We start from the raw sequence: 21,201 nt of genomic DNA, 5'->3' as shown, positions 1-21,201 counted from the left end.
CGATTTTTAAAGAATATTTGTAGTTTGCAAAAATCGACACTTAAAAGAAATTTCACAGAGAAACAGTCAATGGTTTCCTATAGGAGAAAATTGAGTTAGTGGTAAGTACGGTCATAAGTCTTTTCAGGGTCAGTGCTGGGCACTAAGATCCAGCTCTGGGATCTCTCCTAATTGTAGGTAAGTATTTCCGTTTTCGTTACTCGGTTGATTTTCGGTTAATATTTTAAAGTTTAGAAACTCCACACTTAGAAGAAATTTCAAGAGAAACCAGTCAATGTTACCCTATGGAAGAAAAGTGAGCTATCAGCTTTTGGGTAAGTACTCGACTGGCAGAGTTAAGGTTCTGGTCATAGAGGGGGGTCTCCCAGGATGTGGTAAGTACAGTTGATACACCCTCAGCGGCACAGGGGCAGCCGGGTGCAGAGTGAGTTAGGCCCAATGTTAACCTATGGAAGGCAGGGGCCCCTTGGTTGGTGGCTGCTGACTACCAGGCCACGCGGCTGTGGGAGCTGGACACCTGGTCACTTGCTCAGGGCAAATGGGGAAGTAGGTAGGAGTAGAAGTTGCACTGCCAGGTCCACTCAGGTGGCTGGGTGCAGGGTGCTTTTGAGCCTTCGAGCGCTTAATGGATTGCTATGGAAAAGCTCAAGGACGAACCAAGGCTGCAAGCTCGGGGATGGAGATTCTTCAGGTGCCACCACTACTTCGAGAGGTAAGTTGGCGGATAGGTAGGTACCCAGGAGTCGGGCACATTAGGCCGCAGGGCGCTGGCTGCAGGGGTGCCTTTTGGTGTCGGGAAATCTTACCCTCTGTTGATCGCGGTTGGGGGGGGTCCTTGGTTCTGAGGCTGCAGGCGTTGTCTGGAGTGTCGAGGTGGGTCCTTGGGTGCCGGATTCGGTGTCACACACGCCGGGGGGACGTCCTCGGGGGTCTTTGTCCAGTCCGGCACAGGCCAGGCTTGGCGGGTGCAGAGTGTGCAGGGTTTGCGCTTCCGGGCTGATGCCAGAGGTTAGTTACTTGTTTTGACTAGAGCCACTGCTCGTGGGAGTCCCAGGTGCTCAGTCACAAGGTAGCCAGGTCCTCCGGGGTTTGTGAGGTTGCTGGCCACAGAAGGTGCTGGGATTTAGCAGGAGCAGGTTTGAGGGTCAACCGGCCGGTAGGTCTGGGGCCTAAGCAGTTGGTGTCTTCCTCTTCTTAGCAGCTGCACGGCAGGTCTTCTTTCTTCTTGATCTTTGCTGTTTTAGAATCTGGAATCTAAGGAAGGAAGGAAGATTCAGGGTGCCCCTAAATACTACATTTAGGGGCGTTACAGGTAGGTAAAGGGCAGGGACCACTGGGTCCCTGTCCTGGGGTGGGTACATCCCCTATCCTGCCACTCTCCTGTGGGAGGGGGGCAGTGGCCTAGTCCTTATTGGGTAGGGCTCCCCATCATCAAGATGGCGAGGACCCGGAGATGTGCTACACCTCGCCTCCCCCACCTGAGGGGTGGGGTTGGCAGGGCTGGCACATCCCCTGTCGTAACTTGGAGTTTCCGGCTAGTCTCTTTACCAGAGTGGGGATCAGAACTGGTGGGTGCCAGTTGCCGAGTACAGCAAGTGGCCTGGAGAAGCTCACAAAGGCGGCATGCCTTTGAAGCTTCCCCCTGCCCATCCTGGGGGAGGAGACCTAGCACCTCGCCCAGGATGTGCATTGTTGCAGGCCCAGGAGAGTGGGGCCTCTCCACCCAGGGGTCCAGCAATATGTCTGCTGTGTGACAGCCTAGGTAGCCTCTCAGACAAGACGTGGATGGTAGGTTAGGTCTCAGGGGGCATCTCTAAGAGGCCCTCTAATGTGCTTTGTACATTAAGTCCCACACTGGCATCAGTGTGGGTTTAATGTGCTGAGAAGTTTGATACCAAACTTCTCAGTCTTCAGTGTTGCCATTATGGTGCTGTGCAGTTCGTTTTTGACGAGCTCCCAGCACCATATACTCTTGAAAGGCTGCACTTTACTTACAGTACCCAGGAATGGTGTTGGGTACTGTAGCGGCACAGGGCTCATGCTCCTATGCCCACACCACTGGCATAGGCCACCCAGCTAGAGGGGTGGCTGATGTATGGCAGGGCAGTGTAGGTTGTGGGCATGGCTCACAGTGATGTGTGCCATGTCGACTTTGTTTTGTCTTGTACCCAGACACTCAGCCTGCAAGGGCAGTGTGTTTGTGTCAGGGTACAGGGCCTCTAAGGGTGGCACAATAAGTGTTGCAGCCCTTTAAGGCCTGCCCTGGTCACAAGGTCCTGGGTACCTAGGGTGCCATTTACCAGGGGCTGACATATGCCCAGGGTTTGCCAATTTGGGTTTTAGGGTTTAGGAAAGGAACATAGGCCCTGGGCACCTGATTGGCAGGAGTCCAGGACACACTCAGTCAAAGTACATTCAGCAATTCAGCAAACAGTGGGGGCATACCATGCAAGAAAGATGGCACTTTCTCACACCTTCTACCCAGGGCCCTCTTCTGCAGACTGCTTTTCCTTCCTTACCTTTGGTGTTGTTTCCTCCGTCACGGCAGGCCCGGTGGTTGGATTCATGGGGGCGTAACCTCTGCTTCCTCTAATGCTGCTTTGCAAGTGCTCAACACGCTTTGTTTGTTGGCCAGGTCTACTTCCAGCTCGTGGGATTCTGTGGAGTTCTGTGAGAAAGTGCCATCTTTCTTGCATGGTATGCCCCCACTTTTTGCTGAATTGCTGATGTGCTTTGAGTGTGCCCTGGTCTCCTGCAAATCAGGTGCCCAGGGCCTGTGTTCCTTCCCTAAAGCTGTATTGAAACCTATACCCAAGTGGCATCTCTGGCCACATGTCAGCCCCTGGTAAATGGTACCATAGGTACCCAGGGCACTGTGACCAGAGAAGGCCCCTAAGAACTGAAGCACTTATTGTGCCACCCTTAGAGACCCTGTACCCTGACATACACACACTGCTTTTGCAGGCTGAGTGTCTTAGTACAGTACAGAACAAAACAAAGAGTCGACATGGCACACATCCCTGGGTGCCCTGCCCACAACACACTGCTCAGTCACCCCTCTAGCTGGGTGCCCTATGCCAGTGGTGTGGGTACAGGTGCCTGAGCCCTGTACCCCTACAGTACCCAGGTCCATTCCTGGGCACTGTAAGTGCAGTGCTGCCATTAAGAGTATATGGTGCTGGGAGGTCGTCATCACGAACTCCAAAGCACCATGATGGCTACACTGAAGACTGGGAAGCTTGGGATCTAACTTCTCAGCACATTAAGTTCACACTGATGCCAGTGTGGGATTTAATGTAACATGCACGACAGAGGGCAACTTAGAGTTGGCCCTTGAAACTAACCCACAGCCCACGTCCTGACTGAGAGGCTGCCGAGGCTGCCACCCAGCAGACATGTTGCTGGACCCCTGGGTAGAGAGCCATCCGCTCTCGTGGGCCTGCAACAATGCACATCCAGGGGCGAGGTGCTAGGCATCCTCCCCCAGGATGGGCAGGGGAAGCTTCAAAGGCATGCCCCCTCTGTGAGCTGCCCCAGGCCACTTGCTGCCCCCACTCTGGCAGGAAGCCTGGCCAGAAACCCCAAATGAGGACAGGGGATGTGCCAGCCTGCCAACCCCACCCCTCAGGTAGGGGAGGCGAGGTGAAGCACATTTCCGGGCGCTCGCCATCTTGAAGATGGGAGGCCCTGCCCAATCAGGACTAGGATAGGGGGTGTACCCACCTCAGGACAGGGACCAAGTGGTCCCTGCCCTTTACCCACCTGTAACGCCCCTAAATCTAGTATTTAGGGGCACCCTGAACCCTCCTTCCTTAGATTCCAGATTCCGAAAAACAAAGAAGAGCAAGAAGAAAGAAGACCTGCTATGCAGCTGCTAAGAAGGGGAAGACACCAACTGCTTTGGCCCCAGCCCTACCAGCCTGTCGACCCTCGAACCTGCTCCTGCTACATCCCGGCACCTCTTGTGGCCAGCAACCTCACAAACCCCGGAGGACCTGGCTACCCTTTGGCTCTAAGCACCTGGGACTCCCATGAGCAGAGGTTCTGCTCAAAACCAGCTTCTAACCCCTGGCATCAGCCAGGAACCGCGAACTCTGCACTCGCCAAGTCTGGCCTGTGCTGGAGTGAACAAAGACCCGGAGGACGTCCCTAACGGCAACTGTGAACCCGAATCCGGCACCCAAGGACTCACCTCGATGCTCCTGACAACGCCTGCAGCTTCAGAACCAGGTACCCCCCAACCGCGATCAACAGAGGGGTAAGATTTCCCGACACCAAAAGGCACCCCTGCCCCCGGTGCCCTGCGGCCCCCTGTGCCCAACTCCTGGGTACTTACCTATCCTCCTACCCAACTTACCTCTCGAAGTGATGGTGGCACCTGAATAATCTTCGTCCCCGAGCTTGCAGCCTTTGTTCAAGCAGGAGCTTTCCCATTGAAACCCATTGAGCGCCCGAAGGCTCAAAAGCACCCTGCAGCCAGCCGCCCGAGTGGCCCTGGCAGTGTAACCTCTACACCTATCTACTTCCCCATTTGCCCTGAGCAAGTGACCTCGTGCCCTGCTCCCACAGCCACGTGGCCTGCTAGTCAGCAGCCACGAACCAAGGCCCCCCTGCCTCCCTTAGGATAACATTGGGCCTAGCTCACTCTGCACCCGGCTGCCCCTGTGCCGCTGAGGGTGTAACAAATGTACCTACCTGACCCTGGGAGACCCCTAAGTCTGTGCCCAGAACCTTAACTCTGCCAGTCGAGTACTTACCCAAAACCCAATAACCCAATTTTCCTCCATAGGGTAACATTGACTGGTTTCTTCTGAAATTTCTTCTAAGTGTGGAGTTTCTAAACACTTAAAATATTCACCAAAATCACCCAAGTAACGAAAACGAAAATGCTCACCTGCTATTAGGGGAGATCCCAGTGCTGGATCTTGGTGCCCAGCACTGACCCTGAAAAATATTTACAACCGTACTTACCAGTAACCCAATTTTCTTCCATAGGAAATCATTGACTGTTTTTCTGTGAAATTTATTCTGTCGATTTTTGCAAACTTCAAATATCTTTAAAAATCGTACCAACTGTGAAAACTTAATTACTTACCTGTTTTAGATAGAGGTCCCAGTACTGAGTCTAGGAGCCCAGTATTGGATTACAAAAGTAACGAGAACCTACTTTAGCTGCAACTTTAATTTTCTCCCATAGGAAATCATTTACTATTTTTCTATGAAATTTCTTCTGTCAACTTTTAAAATAGCAAAATATTGCCTAAAAATCACAACAGTAACTAAGTTGACTTTTAGCACTTGTTTCTAAGAACTGTCCCAGGACTGAATCTAGGATCCAGTCCTTGAGTTACAAAAGTAATCCTGAAAGTAATCTATTGCAAATAACTTAAAACTTCCATTGAGCTCAATGCATTATTGTTTGAAAATGTGTTGCCTATTGCAACAACCTGTAATCAGTATTTACAAAAGTCAATTGCATATTGCAAAAGTAATTACCTAAAGCATCTCATTCTGAGAAAGTATATTTTAATACCTATTGTTGGTTCTAAAATAAAACAAGCATATATATTTTATATAAACCATTGGCCTAGAGACTCAGTTCTTGTGTGTGAGACTATTTGCTGACTAAATGTGTACAACAAATGCTTTACACTGTCCTCTGATACTGCCTTACTGCTCGACCAAGCTACCACTTTAGAGAGTAAGGTTATATCTAACTTTAGCCTCTGCCAAACCTCTGTGGACTCTGTGCACACTGTACCTATTTGGGAACAGTATATACAGAGCCACTTTCTCACAGGCACCCTCTATAGGTCAGGCCAGTTACCCAGGACGTTCTGGCAGCCTTCAGGCTCCGCTGCCCGGTTCCTCTTTGGCCTTTTGTGGTACTCTAAAAATAGACGAATTGCCCGTACATCAGCGCTCGTCGTAGTTGTAGGACATTGTGGGCTCCATAGGCAGCTGTTTACTGTCTTCCTGGGCAGGGTGTGTTAGGATATATGGGTACAGTTGCGTAACTAAGTAGAACTATGCCTTGTTGGCCATGTTGCCAGGTCACAACATCCCGCCCCTCCCCTCACTTTGTGTGCTTAATATGTGGGTTCATTCACACCCCATACAGTTTATAAAAATTCATGGACAGTGGTAGTAAGGATAAAGTCATGTATTTTAATAGATTTTTATTTATGTATCCAACAGGTTTTTTGCAGTATAGCCTTCATTTGAATGTTTGATGAACCCAAAATAACTGGGACAGTCTGCCAAATAGTTTTTGTTTCATATACAATACTTAGCCATGTAATCCTAGAGCAGGCTGTTTTCTTCTTCAATTACTGATATTTGTTTGAATGCAAATCTTTCAATCTGCCTAAAAATGTAATATTTTCTATTGGTCGGTAGTTAGGAGAGTTGGTCTGAAGTCTGTCATAATTGTTTTTTTTTATTGGTTTGATTTGTGCCAATTTGTCTTTTTCTGAAAGGTTCTAGACTCCTAGTAATGATTGATTGTTGATCTGGCTTGAATGGCTCCATTCCTATTAAGGACTATGTGTTTGAAAATATTAGCTTGGCATTTGTGATCCTGAGATTTTTGTTGTGGAACTGCTGTCTGTGCCGTGAGAGGACCCTGAAAAATGAGCCTGCTCATTCGTGTCCCCAGGACAGTGTTTGATTTTCGTTGTAGTTCGTCCCGGTCGAGGCTCCTTGCATCTCCGGGGGGGAAAAAACAAAATCTCATTTTTTGTTGAGACTTGGAGACTTTTCAGCAAGATATGTCTAAAACTTCTTTGCTCCAGTGTGAGTAACTTGCTTCAATGATCTTGCCTTCAGTTCCACAGTGAAGTTGGCCCCATCGGGGAGGATTGTTCTCAAAACATGAGAAAGTACCTTTCTGCGTTGGGCCTTAAAAACGTTTTTTTGACTTCAGACATTCACCAATACCAATGCACTTGATGTAACTTACCAGAGCTTTATCGTGGTCAGCCTCAAATTCTGTGTTAAGTCCTGGGCTACTGCTTCAATAGACTATTATTGGAGCACTGTGCTTTTTGGTGCTATTTTTATTTTAAGAATTAGGTTTGAGTACCTTTATTGGATTTTTGTCGTTTTGGACTTTCTTTGCTCATAAACCTTTTCTATTTATTTTAAAATTAGTTGTGCAGTTTGTGTGCTTCTACTATGTATGCTCTGCCTAAATACTTTAACATTGCTATTGATTTGACCCTGGCTACTTCGTGTCCTGTTACCAGGGATTAAGCAGAGTTTTATTTAATTTGGCCTACCAAAATAATAATCCACTTTCTTACACTTACCAATTAGAATATGGTCAGACTTGAGATGCCTCAACCTATTTTGTGCAATACTGCTTTTCATCTATTTGCAAAGGAAAGCAACATGTTGATTTTCCACTTTGTAATTGAGAATCATTGAACCAAGCTCGCATACCAACTACCTACTAGGGATTGGGTGAGGTTCTTGATACCTTTACAGGCAACATTCAAGAAAATGTATACATGTTTTATACAAGAAAGTAAATGCCTTTATAATATGTGCTGTTTCATTTCTTCTAGGAAGTACTGTTTAGTTGTTTGCTTGGTATCACAGATCAAGTATTGCTACCTTCTTTGTCATTGATGGAGGGCAATGCATGCATGTCTGAGGAAATGTGGGGAATGTTCAAAACATTTCCATACCAGTACAGGTAAGCATTTGAAAATAAATCTGTCCGTGCCTTTTCGAATAATTACATTTTTGTTATAGTACTGTGTATGTTTTAAAGATAAAATACATTTTTTAGATTCATGTACCACATTTCGGTCTGTTTCCTATTATCAGAGTTGGAGCCAGTATTAACACATTCAATGATTCCAGTATGATTTCACTGGCCGAGCTAAATTCTTTGACGACGTCAGTCCTGACGTGCTAATTTTCTGAAGTGACCACTACCTAAACAGGGTTTTTTAATGCCGATCTAAAAATGCCAACTTGCAAAATAAACTAGCCTTTAGGTTCTTAGTGAAGTCCGTAGTTTACAATACCTGTCTTATGTCATACATAAGTTTGGTTCAGGGCACATATACCTGAACTGAAAAGGAACAACTTCCCTTTGTGAAGATCCAGAATTTGCATACTGTCAGAGCTTGATTTTTGAAGCAGCTTCCCCCTGTGAAGATCCAAAAGGTGTGGGCTGTCAGTAAAGCTTGATTTTTGCTGCAAAGTACACTGGCGGGAACATGTGGCTTGAGTTTAGAGGTTAAATAATGGGATGTCCGCTAATGGAGACTTTTGAATATGTCACCTTTTATTGATATTGAAGAAAAAGATCTACGATGGATGGAAACATGGTGTTCGAGGCATATGAGCTGCAGATTACACACTTGCATAGATCGCCATCTGGTGTTGGGCCCGGATGTTTGCAGTTTGTTTTTCCTCTTGGAAAGTCTTTGGAAGTCACGAGGTCGGTGACTCCTCCCTTGGTTCGTATTGCGCATGGGCTTCGGCTCCATCCTCAGATTGTTTTTTTCCGCCATCGGGCTCGGATGTAATACTTCGCGCTCCGAACATTCCAGTTCGACGATCGAAGCAAATCCTCGCTCTCTGCGGTATTGTTTAGATACTAATCTCCTCAATCACCTTCTTCTTCGACGCACTTTCGATTCCAGTCATCGACGGCGGCCTTCGGGCCTCTCCAGGCTCCGGTCCCGGCTGATGGAAAGAACTCCATTCAAGAAGTGCCCTCGATGTGGGTCCAAATTCCCCCACACTGATCTTCATGAGGTGTGCAACCTCTGCCTCTCCCCTGAACACGAGGCTCGAGACTGTCCGGCCTGTAAGTTTTTTAGATCTTCGGGGACGACGTTGAAGCTCCGGGACACCAGCACACCGAAGAGGACCTCGCCAGCGCTTCCGAAGCCGACGACTCGGATGTGGAGGACATCACCCCGACGCAGAGGGTCGTGAGTAAAATTCCTCCTCCCACGCCCGCACCGACACCCAAAAAGGCTTCGGTCATGCCTTCACCTTCGGGCCTAGGCAAGACCAAAGACACTGCTTCGAACACCCCTCCTTCGGGCCCGGTGACGAAGCCAAGTAAGCCTTCCGGCGGCTCGGGCTCGAGCCAGCCTGCAAGCGGTGCCGAAAAACACCCTTCGGCACCGAAGAAAAGATCGACCTCGACACCGAGCTCCACACCAAAGCCCTCGGTGTCGAAACCTAGCCTCTCGGTGCCGACCAAACATCATAAGGCCCTCGGCACCTACACTCCCGCGCCGAGGCCTGTATATGCACCGAAAAAAAATCGGAGGTTCCTAAAAAGCATGGCACAGACAAGCCAAGGAAGCAGTCGGCCCCGAAAACATCGGCGCTGACCGAACAACCAGTGTTGCAAGAACTTTTTACACCGGATACTTTACAAAAAACACTTACCAAGGATCCAAAAACTGGACATTTGGCACTTTCTTCTAAAAAGAGACTTTTGGACAGACCAGCTCCACCTCCAAAGAGGAAGGACTGTGCTACCTCCCCTTTCAGGGTGCCTTCCCCGCCTCCTCCACCTCCTCCACCCTCTCCACCTCTGCCCCCCTCCACCTTCTCCACCCCTGCCTCATCGCTCTCCGACCCCGTCTCCAGACCATGATGATCAGGGGGACCCATACTACGACCCAGCAGATGTGCCACAAGACCCCACCCCTACAGGATCCCCAGACCCCTGGGATGAATATAATAATCCGGACATTCCAGATGTCCCACAAGATGACCTATATCCATCCAGGCCATCACCACCAGAAGACTCACTAGGTTTTCACCACCTACTTCAGAGGGCGGCACATTATCACGGGGTAGAGCTACACACTGACCCAGTAGAGGAGGATTTCCTCCTAGATACCTTTGATACAGCGCATAGGTCTACTGCTATACTACCTATGCTCAAAGGGGTAATAAAACATGCGCCAGAGGTTTTTAAAGACCCAGTCAGGGCTAGGGTCCTAAACCCACGTATAGAAAAAAAGTACAAAGCTGCCCCTACAGACCCTGCCTATATCAAAGGGCCAGCGCCACTGGATTGCCTAGTGGTATCCACCGCAAGAAAGAGATCAAATTCCCAGGCCTCAGGCGAAGCACCACCACATGACAAGTAATCAAAGCTCCTGGACACATCAGGAAAACGCACTGCGTCACAGGCAGCTGACATATGGCGTATCGCCAACACACAAGCGCTATTGGCCAGATACGACAGGGCACATTATGATGAGCTAGAAACCATCATGCACCATCTCCCAGAAAAATATAAAAACAGGGCCAATGAACTAATCCAAGAGGGTAAGACCATAACCAATACCTCTATATGCTGTGCCTTAGATGCAGCAGACACAGCTTCCAGGGCCATTAACACCAGTGTCCTACTCAGTCGGCACGCTTGGCTGAGAGTGTTCGGCTTTAAACCCGAGGTACAAGCCTCTATATTAAACCACCCGTTCGATCAGGAACATTTATTCGGCCCAAAGATAGATGAGGCCCTCGAGGATAAAAAAAGACACAGATACAGCGAAATCTATGGGAGCCCTACAGTCACACCCTCCTAGACGATCCTTTCGCCGCTCTTCCTTTCGTGGCACGGGCAGAGGCTACTCCTCAGATACTGCGTCCACATCTTACAAATCCCCTCCTCAGTCCACCTTCACAAAAGGTTATCAAAGGGGCAGTTATAGAGGCAATAACAATAAAGGCAGAGGCAAAACACATACCGCCTGCTCTGCCACACCGCCTACCCAATGACTTTCCCCTGCTCCCCCCAGACCATCCCACTCCGGTCGGGGGCAGACAACAAAATTTCCTTCACGTCTGGGAGTCCATCACATCAGACAAGTGGGTGACCCAAATTATTCGTTCAGGGTACTGCCTGGAACTCACATCTACCACCCCCCCCCCCCCCAACATTCCACCCAGGCAACGCCCAATGTCACAAGAACATTCCACGTTACTAAAGCAGGAGGTGATCTCCCTCCTACAAAAACACGCAATAGAACAGGTCGCCCACGATCAGCAAAATGTAGGAGTCTACTCCCTATATTTTCTGATACCAAAAAGAGACGAGACTCTACGACCTATCTTAGATCTCCGGCCTCAAAACACATAATACATTCAGACCATTTTCACATGGTAACACTTCAGCAGGTACTTCCGCTCCTCTCCCAGAACGACTTTCTCACCACACTGGACGTGAAAGACGCATACTTTCACATTCCGGTACATCATGCCCACAGAAAGTACCTCAGATTCGTAGTGGACGGGCAACACTACCAGTTCAAGCTGCTCCCATTCGGGGTCACAACAGCACCACGGGTATTTAACCAAGTGCCTAGCGGTAGTGGCGGCACACCTCAGAAGACAGCACATTCACGTCTTCCCGTATCTGGACGACTGGCTCATAAAAGCCGCGCCCTACAACCAATGTGTACACCACACCGCCACTACAATCCAGCTACTGCAACAACTAGGCTTCACGGTGAACCACCAAAAGTCCCAGCTAACACCATCCCACATTAAGCAATACCTCGGTGCCACCATAGACACCTCAAAAGCCATTGCCTACCCCAATCCGGCAAGGATCGCAAGCATTCAGGCTTTGCGTCAAAAATTCATACTTCAACACTCCCTCCCAGCAAGAGTGTTTATGCAACTGATAGGGATGATGGCCTCTTGCATTTTTATAGTACCTCTTGCAAGACTCCAGATGCGTCCACTCCAAGAGTGCTTAGCGCGCCAATGGAACCAGGCCCAGGGGCAACTGACAGATCTGGCGTTGGTAGACGGTCGCACCCATCGCTCTCTGCAGTGGTGGAACACCACAAATCTTTCCAGAGGTCGACCGTTCCTGGACCCGGTTCCACAAATAATCCTGACAACAGACGCATCGCTCTCCGGCTGGGGAGCTCATCTCGTACTCCTCACAGTGCAGGGCACATGGACGCCGCAACAAAAGTTACTCCACATCAATCATCTGGAGCTACTGGCAATCTTTCTAGCCCTAAAATCCTTTCACACACAGATTTTAGGCAAGGCAGTCCTTATCCGCACAGACAACATGACCGCCATGTACTACATCCAAAAACAAGGCGGCACACACTCTCCGCAGCTCTCTCAGCTAGCACAGAGCATATGGAGATGGGCAATTCCACACAAAATCTTTCTCCTAGCCCAACATGTCCCAGGAGTCCAGAACACCATGGCAGATCTGCTCAGCAGACAGACGCAGCAGATCCACGAGTGGGAACTTCACCCGCAAGTTCTTCACCCGTTCTTTCAGATGTGGGGGCATCCACAAATAGACCTATTCGCCACCCACGAAAACAAAAAATGCCCAAGCTTCGCCACCAGATACCCATACCCATTGTCCAAAGGCAATGTGATATGGATGAACTAGTCAGAAAAATTTGCATACGCCTTTCCACCTCTGCCACTAATTCCATTAGTGGTGCGAAAGCTACAACAGCACTCCCTCACACTCATTCTAGTAGCTCCAACATGGGCCAGACAACCGTGGTACACCCCGCTGCTGGAACTCTCAGTAGTGCCACACCCAAAATTACACCTCTCACCATACCTCCTAACCCAGAACCATGGAGAGATCAGGCACCCGGACCCAGCTCAGCTCAACCTTGCGATCTGGCTCCTGAAATCCTAGAGTTCGGATACCTTAACCTTCCCCCCCGACTGTATGAATGTTATCAGAGAAGCTAGACGTCCTACCACTAGAGCCTGCTACGCTGCCAAGTGGAAAAGATTTGTTGTTTACTGCCATAACAACACAATCAACCCTCTAGACGCCTCCATACCGCATATCATATGCTACTTACTACATCTACAAATATGTAACCTAGCATATACATCTATTCGGCTACACCTCGCAGCAATTGCTGCTTACTTACAAAACAGAGAGCACCTATCACTTTTCAAAGTGCCTGCATTAAAGCCTAAAATGCATAATTCCCCCCAGAGTGCCACCCTCACCTGTGTGGAACTTAAATATAGTGCTCACAAGGCTAAAGACACCTACTTTTGAACCCTTGCATAAATGTGAACTGCAATTCTTCTTCTTTCTTCTTTCTTTCTTTCTTTCTTTATTTTGACATTTGTCATAAAAGAATTGATACAATTAAACATTGTAAAATAAGTAAAATTAGTGCAACTATACATTAAACAGTTATTACATCAGAAAGGAGATAGCAGCGCCCGTGAAACATGCCAATAATGATAGTCAATACATTAAACCTCCATGCAACTATGCAACCATACTGGAAGGATATAATTTCAAGCATGGTTTTCGCAAATTCTTCTTTTCCTCCACATAGCTGCCAGAAGTGATGACACAGCAAAAACTATTACAGTGGTTAAGTCTGTTTTAAGAATTCGATAAGCTTGCATACAATGCTTAAACCCCACATTTTTGCAAAGGGGAACAATCAAGCACCTTCTAGACTTTTGGTAAGCAGGGCAAAAAAATAGTATATGCAGTTCATTTTCCTGGACAATTCTTTGGAGAGAGCGTGGACCATTTGCTCGTAAAAGCTTTAATAGGTAGGGTGCCATATCTCCACTGCAAATACAGTTTTCTCGCTTCAGATGGGCTGATGTCATTTAAAACATGCTCAAAGAAATATAGATCTTTAACCATTATAAAAGTTCGTATTAAAGTAGCAGATTGAGAGTTCTGTATTGAAGCGGTTAATTTAGTTTTGTAGTACAAATTAGCCAGACGCTTACGTGAAACACTAATGCATGCTGTCCCCGGGTCAGACCACAACAGCGGGAGGCCTATTCTCCCCAATTCCTCTTTCACATACCTCAACCAGGGATGTTTCCTCACATTAGGAAGCTCTAAAACTTCCAGGAGTTCTTTCCTATAATCCTGGAGCTCGGGGGTAATCCAAATCCTCCGCCAGAATGTTAGAGGTTTAAGACCCAATTCCTAGTCTATGGATCTTAGGCCCAAATCAAGCCTCAGTGGCAGTAAGGGAGTACTAGGGGGAAGGGCCAACAACTGCCTTAAAAATTTATTTTCAGTGACTATAATCTCTGGACGGCAGTGAAAGCCCCAGAGCTCACCACCATATATTACTCCCTCCCTCGCCTGTAGTTTATATATTTCAAGAGGTGGGCCAATTGGTTTGACACATGATTTATTAAAAAGTCTTAGAATACCCCCTGTTGTTTGGGCTAACTTGAGTTGAGATTTGATTTGATGTGGGACCCATGTCAAGGTTTCATTTAAAGTGAGACCCAAATACTCAAAGGTCTGAACCCTTTCTGGGCTAACTCTCCCTATACTCTGGTTTGGGCGTGTCATTGCTGGTGGATTAAAAATCATGTATTTTGTTTTGAGAGTATTTATTTCTAAGCCCCGTTCGAGGCAAAATGTCTCAAAACCATCCAGCACTCGTTGAATACCCATCGGGGACTTCGAGAGTAATAGGGTATCATCTGCGAACATAATCTCAGGGACCCGACATCCAGCAAGCTTAGGAGCATCGCTATTTATGACCTCATTCAGATGTGCAAATACTCCGTTGACATAGAGGCAGAACAGGGTAGGTGCCAAAACACAACCCTGTCTGACTCCCCTGTCAACGGGAAATCTAGATGATAAAAGACCATTTTTCCCGCACCTGACCTGTGCAAAATTGCTCCTATGCAGTCGTATTATCATATTCAATAGGCGGGCGGGAATGCCTAGTTGTGATAGGACGGACCATAATTTAGACCGAGGGAGCAGGTCAAAGGCCACACGGAGGTCCACAAAAACAGTATATAATGAACCACCCTCACATGGAAAACAGCTTTCCTTGTAGCCATCACATCCCTTAGAAGGTTCAGTGAAATACAAGCACTTACTATACAAGAACCTTTTCTCCAAATGCACCCGAACAAGGTTGTTCTCCGTACCAACCCAAAATTCCTACCCAAAGTCATCTCACCCTTTCAACTAAACCAATCGGTAGAATTACTGTTTTTTTTCTCGCAACCTCAAACTGTTGCAGAAAGGGCTCTACACACACTGGATGTTAAAAGGGCCTTACTTTACTATATCCAGAGAACACAACCTTTCAGGAAGACAAAGCAATTGTTTGTCTCTTTCTGTCCACCTCATAAAGGCAACCCCATCTCTAAATCAGGGATAGCTAGGTGGATTATAAAATGCATACAGATTTGCTACCACAAAGCAAAACGCACGCTATCTGTTCCCCCTAAGCCCACTCTACAAGAAAGATAGGGGCTTCTATGGCTTTTCTAGGGAACATCCCATTAGATGATATCTGCAAGGCAGCTACATGGTCAACACCGCACACTTTCACTAAACATTACTGTGTAGATGTGCAAACCAAGCAACAAGCTAGTGTGCGCCAGGCTGTACTGAAAACACTATTTCAAACCACTGCAACAGATACCGGTGGTCGCCGCTAAGGTTGGGAACTGCTATATAGTCTATCCAAAAGTGTGTAATCTGCAGCTCATAAGCCTCGAACGGAATATGCTACTTACCAGTATGCATCTGTTCTTGGCATGTAGAGCTGCAGATCTACACACGCCCACCCGCCTCCCCGGCTACCTGTATCAGTTCCAGTCTATCTTATTTAGATATAACACACATGGGCATCTTCACTGTTATAACTACGCTCCATCTTTCCCTGTTGGCGAAAAACAATCTGAGGATGGAGCCGAAGCCCATGCGCAATACGAACCAAGGGAGGAGTCAGCGACCTCGTGACTTCCAAAGACTTTCCAAGAGGAAAAACAAACTGCAAACATCTGGGCCCAACACCAGATGGCCATGTATGCAAAAGTGTGTAGATCTGCAGCTCTACATGCCAAGAACAGATGCATACTGGTAAGTAGCATATTCCCCAATTGCTGCACCTAACTAAACCCCTTCCATTTTAAGCCATTTTTTCTTTTATTAATTGAGCAATTTTCTTTTAAGCACTCCTACCTTTTTAGCGTACAAGGCAATTCATGCCACATCTCTGAGCCCCCACCCCCAAGCTTGGGATTGTAAAGGTACCCAGAGTTTGTGGATCGGATCCCAATGAAGGAAATTGAGAAAGTAGCCAAAATATAGCAAATCATTCATTTTTTTTTTTTAATGCTTTTTCCTCTAATAAAGATATCAACAAAAGGTCTGGTGTCCTATGATCCCCACTCACCAAAGTTTCAGGAACAAGAATAAGAAAAAATCCTACAGTTGTGAAATTTCTGTTTTTCTGGTTTTTACCTTCTGGTATTTTGTGGTGGGAATAGGTGTGAACCCATGGTTGAACCTAGAATGCTATATATTAAATGTAGACAATATTTGGAACTGAGCGAGAGGTTACTTCTGTAGATTGCACATGGATTTCCCAAAGAATCTAATGACGGAGAACAAAGATCAATAAAGGTATATAGGAAAAAATAGAAATAGCTGAAAATCCATAAAGTTATATAGCAAATAAAAAAATGGCTGACTGTATTTTAATCTGTAATTCCCCCCACCCCCATGCCCAGTTTAGAAAAGTATGCAATGTTAGGTCTGTCAGACGCTTCTGATCACAGGGTTCTCTAGTGTTTGTTTGTAGATCAAAACATGTGATCTAGATTCTGCACCCATCGCCCATGGCCCTAGTTCAAGGGCCCAACCTCACAAGGAGGTCTCCCCGGCAATCCTGACCTGAGAACTGGTGATCTCTGACCTGCCGCGAATCTCCAAGAGAAGCCCCTTACTGGAGGATCCCCCGACCGCAACCGAAGCTGGTAGGAAAACCCGACACCTAAAGACACCCCTGCTCACAAAGTCCCATGGCATCGGGTGGCCCAACCGACTTTGTTCCAGCATCCAACTTACCTCTCCAACCTGTGGTCACCTCCAGAAGATCTTCGGCCCGAACCTGTAATCTTTGTTGAAACCGGAGAATCCCTATTGAAATCATCAGGGCACCAACACCAAACCTTCACCCTGCACCCAATAGCCCTAGTGCCGCTGAGGGTGTTTTGAGAGTGCATCCTTGACCCTGGAGGAACCCTGGTTCTAACCACAGAATACCAACCTCCACAACAAAGTACTTACCTGTTAACCGATATTTTAATGTTCGAGGCATATGAGCTGCAGACTACACACGATGCATAGATCGCCATCTGGTGTTGGGGCCGGATGTCTGCAGTTGTTTTTCCTCTGGGAAAGTCTTTGGAAGTCACGAGGTATGTGACTCCTCCCTTGGATCGTATCGCGCATGGGCTTCAGCTCCATCCTCCGATTGTTTTTTTCCGCCATCGGGCTCAGATGTGATCTTCGCGCTCCGGTTCTGAACAGTTTCCAGTTCTTCTATCGACGCGCAATCCTCTCCCCCTTTCGCGGTATTGTTTTCGATCGCTATCTCCACACTCGACAAGGCTCTCATCGATCCAAGTCTTCGATTCAGGTCGTCGACGAGGGCCTTCGGGCCCACCCAAGCTCCGGTCCTGGCTGATGGAAAGGACTCCATTTAAAAAGTGTCCTCTGCGGGTCCAAATTTCCCCACACCGATCTCCATGAGGTATGCAACCTCTGCCTCTCTCCTGAACACGAGGCTCGAGACTGTCCGGCGTGCAAATCCTTCCGGGCCAAGAAAACCATTTGAGACCGAAGGGCGAGAAGAAACATGGCACACTCTTCGACAGCGATCCCAGACGACATCTTCGGAGAAGGCGTCGACGCTCCAGAAGGACAGCACACCGAAGAGGGCCTCGTCAGCGCTTCCAAGGCCGCCGATTCAGATGTCGAGGACATCACTCCGGCACAGAGGGTCGTGAGTACCAACATCCACCCACACCCTCGACGGCATCCAAAAAGGCTTCGGACCCACCTTCGCCCTCGGGCCTAGGCACGACCATAGACATTGCTTCCCACACCACGCCTTCGTGTCCGATAAAGAAGCCTATCAAGCCTTCGGGCGGCTTGGGCTCATGCCAGCCTACCGTCTGTGCCGAGAAACACTCCTCCGCACCGACGCCGAAAAAGAAAATGGCCTCCTCCTCGGCACCGAGCTCCACTCCGAAGCACTCGGCGCTGAAAACAAGCACCAGCTCCTCGGTACCGACACCGTCCCCGGAGCTAGGCAAAAAACATAAAGCCATCGACACCCACACCTCGAAGCCGAAAGTCATCTCGGAGCTGAGTAAACAACCAGCCATTTCGAAGCCGCACAGTTCAAAACAACCAACTGATGCAGACTCCAAGACAAAAAAACCTACGGCCCGACGCCTTCGGTGCTGACTGAGCGGCCACTCACTGAAGAACTATTCAGGCCTGATCCATTACAAAATACACTGGTCAAGGATCCTAAGACTGGACATTTGATGCTCAGCATGAAAAAGAGACCTCTGGACACCCCTGCCCCAGCTCCACCTCCAAAGAGGCCAGACTTTGCTACCCCCCCTTTGAGAATACCTTCACCTCCTCCTTTTCCTCCCCCACCTCATCATTCCCTCACTCCGGATGATGATGACTATGTCTATGATGACACAGGGGACGAGCCCCATGACCAACCCACAGGGGACCCCACTCCTACAGGCTCCTCAGACCCATGGGACGACTATAACATTCCAGACATCCCTAATGTCCCGCAGGATGATCTCTACCCTTCAAGACCATCCCCCCCCCCCCGGAAGACTCCATGGGATTCAACCAACTACTCCAGAGGGCTGCACACTACCACGGTGTGGATCTCCATACGGACCCCGTGGAGGAGGACATCCTCCTAGATACCTTCGACACACCACACAGGGCCACTTCCATCCTGCCCATGCTCAAAGGTGTTATCAAGCGCGCGCCGGAGGTTTTTTAAACTCCTTGTCAGAGCCAGGGTCGTCAACCCTCGCATCGACAAATGTAAGGCCGCCCCCACAGATCCCACCTACATCAGAGGGCCAGCACCACTAGATTCCCTAGTAGTGTCCACTGCAAGAAAGCGTGCAAACTCGCAGGCATCAGGCAAGGCCCCACCACTTGATAAGGAGTTCAAACTCTTGGACGCATCGGGCAAGCGCACTGCATCCCAGGCTGCCAACATGTGGCGCATCGCAAACACACAAGCGCTTTTGGCAAGATATGACAGGGCACATTATGATGAACTAGAAGCCATAATGCAACACCTCCCTGACAAATATTAAAATAGAGCCAATGAGCTAATCCAGGAGGGCAAAACCATCACCAACACCTCAATTCGCTGTGCCCTAGATGCAGCTGACAGCACCTCTAGGGCAATTAACACCAGCGTCCTCCTCCGTAGGCATGCCTGGCTACGAACTTCAGGTTTCAAACCAGAGGTGCAAGCTTCCATCCTGAACTACCCCTTTGACCAGGAACATCTGTTCGGCCCAAAAGTTGATGAGGCCCTAGAAAAAATGAAGAAAGACACGGATACGGCGAAGTCTATGGGAGCCTTACAATCTCACCCTCCCAGGCGCTCCTTTCGCCGCTCTTCCTTTCGAAGCACCTCCAGAGGCAACTTCTCTGACACCGCTTCTACTTCCTATAAAGCCCCTACCCAATCCACCCTTACAAGGGGTTACCATAGAAGCGGCTACAGGGGCAACAATAATAAAGGCAGAGGCAAGACAAACACCTCCCGCTCTGCCTCCACCCCTACCCAATGACTTCCCTCCACTCCCCCCAGACCATCCCACTCCAGTCGGGGACAGACTCCACAATTTCCTTCCTGTCTGGATTACCATCACCTCAGACAAATGGGTAACGCAAATAATTCGGTCAGGCTGCTGCCTCAAACTAACATCTATCCCCCCCCAAACATTCCACCCAAACACCCAATGTCACAGGAACATTTAGCACTGCTAAAGCAGGAGGTAATCTCCCTCCTACAAAAAAAGTGCCATAGAACTAGTTCCTACCAACCAACAAAATATGGAAGTTTACTCCCTATATTTTCTCATACCAAAAAGGGACGACACTCTACTGCCCATCCTAGACCTCAGACCCCTAAATCACTATATACACTCAGACCATTTCCACATGGTCACACTTCAGCAGGTACTTCCATTGCTCTCCCAAAACGACTTCCTGACCACCTTAGACCTCAAGGACGCTTATTTCCACATTCTTGTTCACAACGCTCACAGGAAGTTGCTCAGATTTGTAGTGGATGGTCAACACTATCAATTCAAAGTGCTCCCCTTCGGAGTCACCACAGCCCCACGGGTGTTTACCAAGTGCGTAGTGGCAGCACACCTGCAAAGACAACACATTCATGTCTTCCCATACCTAGACGACTGGCTCATAAAAGCCAACTCATACAACCAGTGTGTACAACACACTCACCCCACTATCCAACGACTTCACGACCTGGGCTTCACAGTAAATCACATGAAGTCCCATCTGCAACCATCCCACGTAAAACAATATCTCGGTGCCACCATAGACACCGCAAAAGCGCTAGCCTACCCTAGTCCTACCAGGATAGCAAGCATTCAGGCCAAATTTCAGCCAGAACACACTTCCAGCTCGAGTTTTCATGCAACTTATACGTATGATGGCCTCTTACATATTCATAGTACCTCACGCAAGACTCCAGATGCGTCCTCTCCAAGAGTGCTTAGCGCGCCAATGGAACCAGGCCCAGGGTCAATTGACAGATCTGGTGTTGGTAGACGGTCGTGCCCATCGATCTCTGCAGTGGTGGACTACCACAAACCTTTACAAAGGACGACCGTTCCTGGAACCGGTTCCTCAAATAGTACTGACAACGGACGCATCGCTCTCCGGCTAGGGAGCTCACATACTACATCACACCATGCAGGGCGCCTCAACAAAAGTTGCTCCACATCAACTATCTAGAGTTACTAGCCATATTCTTAGCCCTAAAGGCCTTTCAAACGCATGTCTCAGGCAAGGTGGTCTTAGTCCGCACCGACAACATGACAGCCATGTACTATATACAAAAACAAGGCGGCGCACTCTCCGCAGCTCTCTCACCTAGCACAGAGCATATGGAGATGGGCCATACCCCCAAAAAACGTTCTCCTAGCCCAATATGTCCCAGGAGTCCAAAACACTATGGCGGATCTGCTGAGCAGACAAACACAACAGATCCACGAATGGGAACTCCATCCGCAAGTTCTTCATCCGTACTTTCAAATGTGGGGGCATCCACAGAGACCTCTTCGCCACTCACAAACGCC

The 21,201-nt window shown here is 48.4% G+C and overlaps 1 protein-coding gene across 2 annotated transcripts in view; it reads left to right on the top strand.

Annotated features, from left to right (window-relative positions):
* The window catches only part of THOC2 (THO complex subunit 2), a 1,568,999-nt gene that overhangs the window by 424,156 nt on the left and 1,123,642 nt on the right, over positions 1-21,201 (top strand). For both annotated transcript variants that reach the window (XM_085608126.1, XM_085608125.1), the window contains exon 14: positions 7,569-7,699. In XM_085608126.1, the coding sequence (XP_085464252.1) occupies positions 7,569-7,699 (131 nt within the window). The remainder of the gene's footprint in view (positions 1-7,568; positions 7,700-21,201) is intronic.

The sequence above is a fragment of the Triturus cristatus genome, chromosome 5_2, assembly GCF_964204655.1.
Source record: "Triturus cristatus chromosome 5_2, aTriCri1.1, whole genome shotgun sequence".
Taxonomy (NCBI): domain Eukaryota; kingdom Metazoa; phylum Chordata; class Amphibia; order Caudata; family Salamandridae; genus Triturus; species Triturus cristatus.
This window is presented reverse-complemented; position numbering and strand designations above follow the sequence as displayed.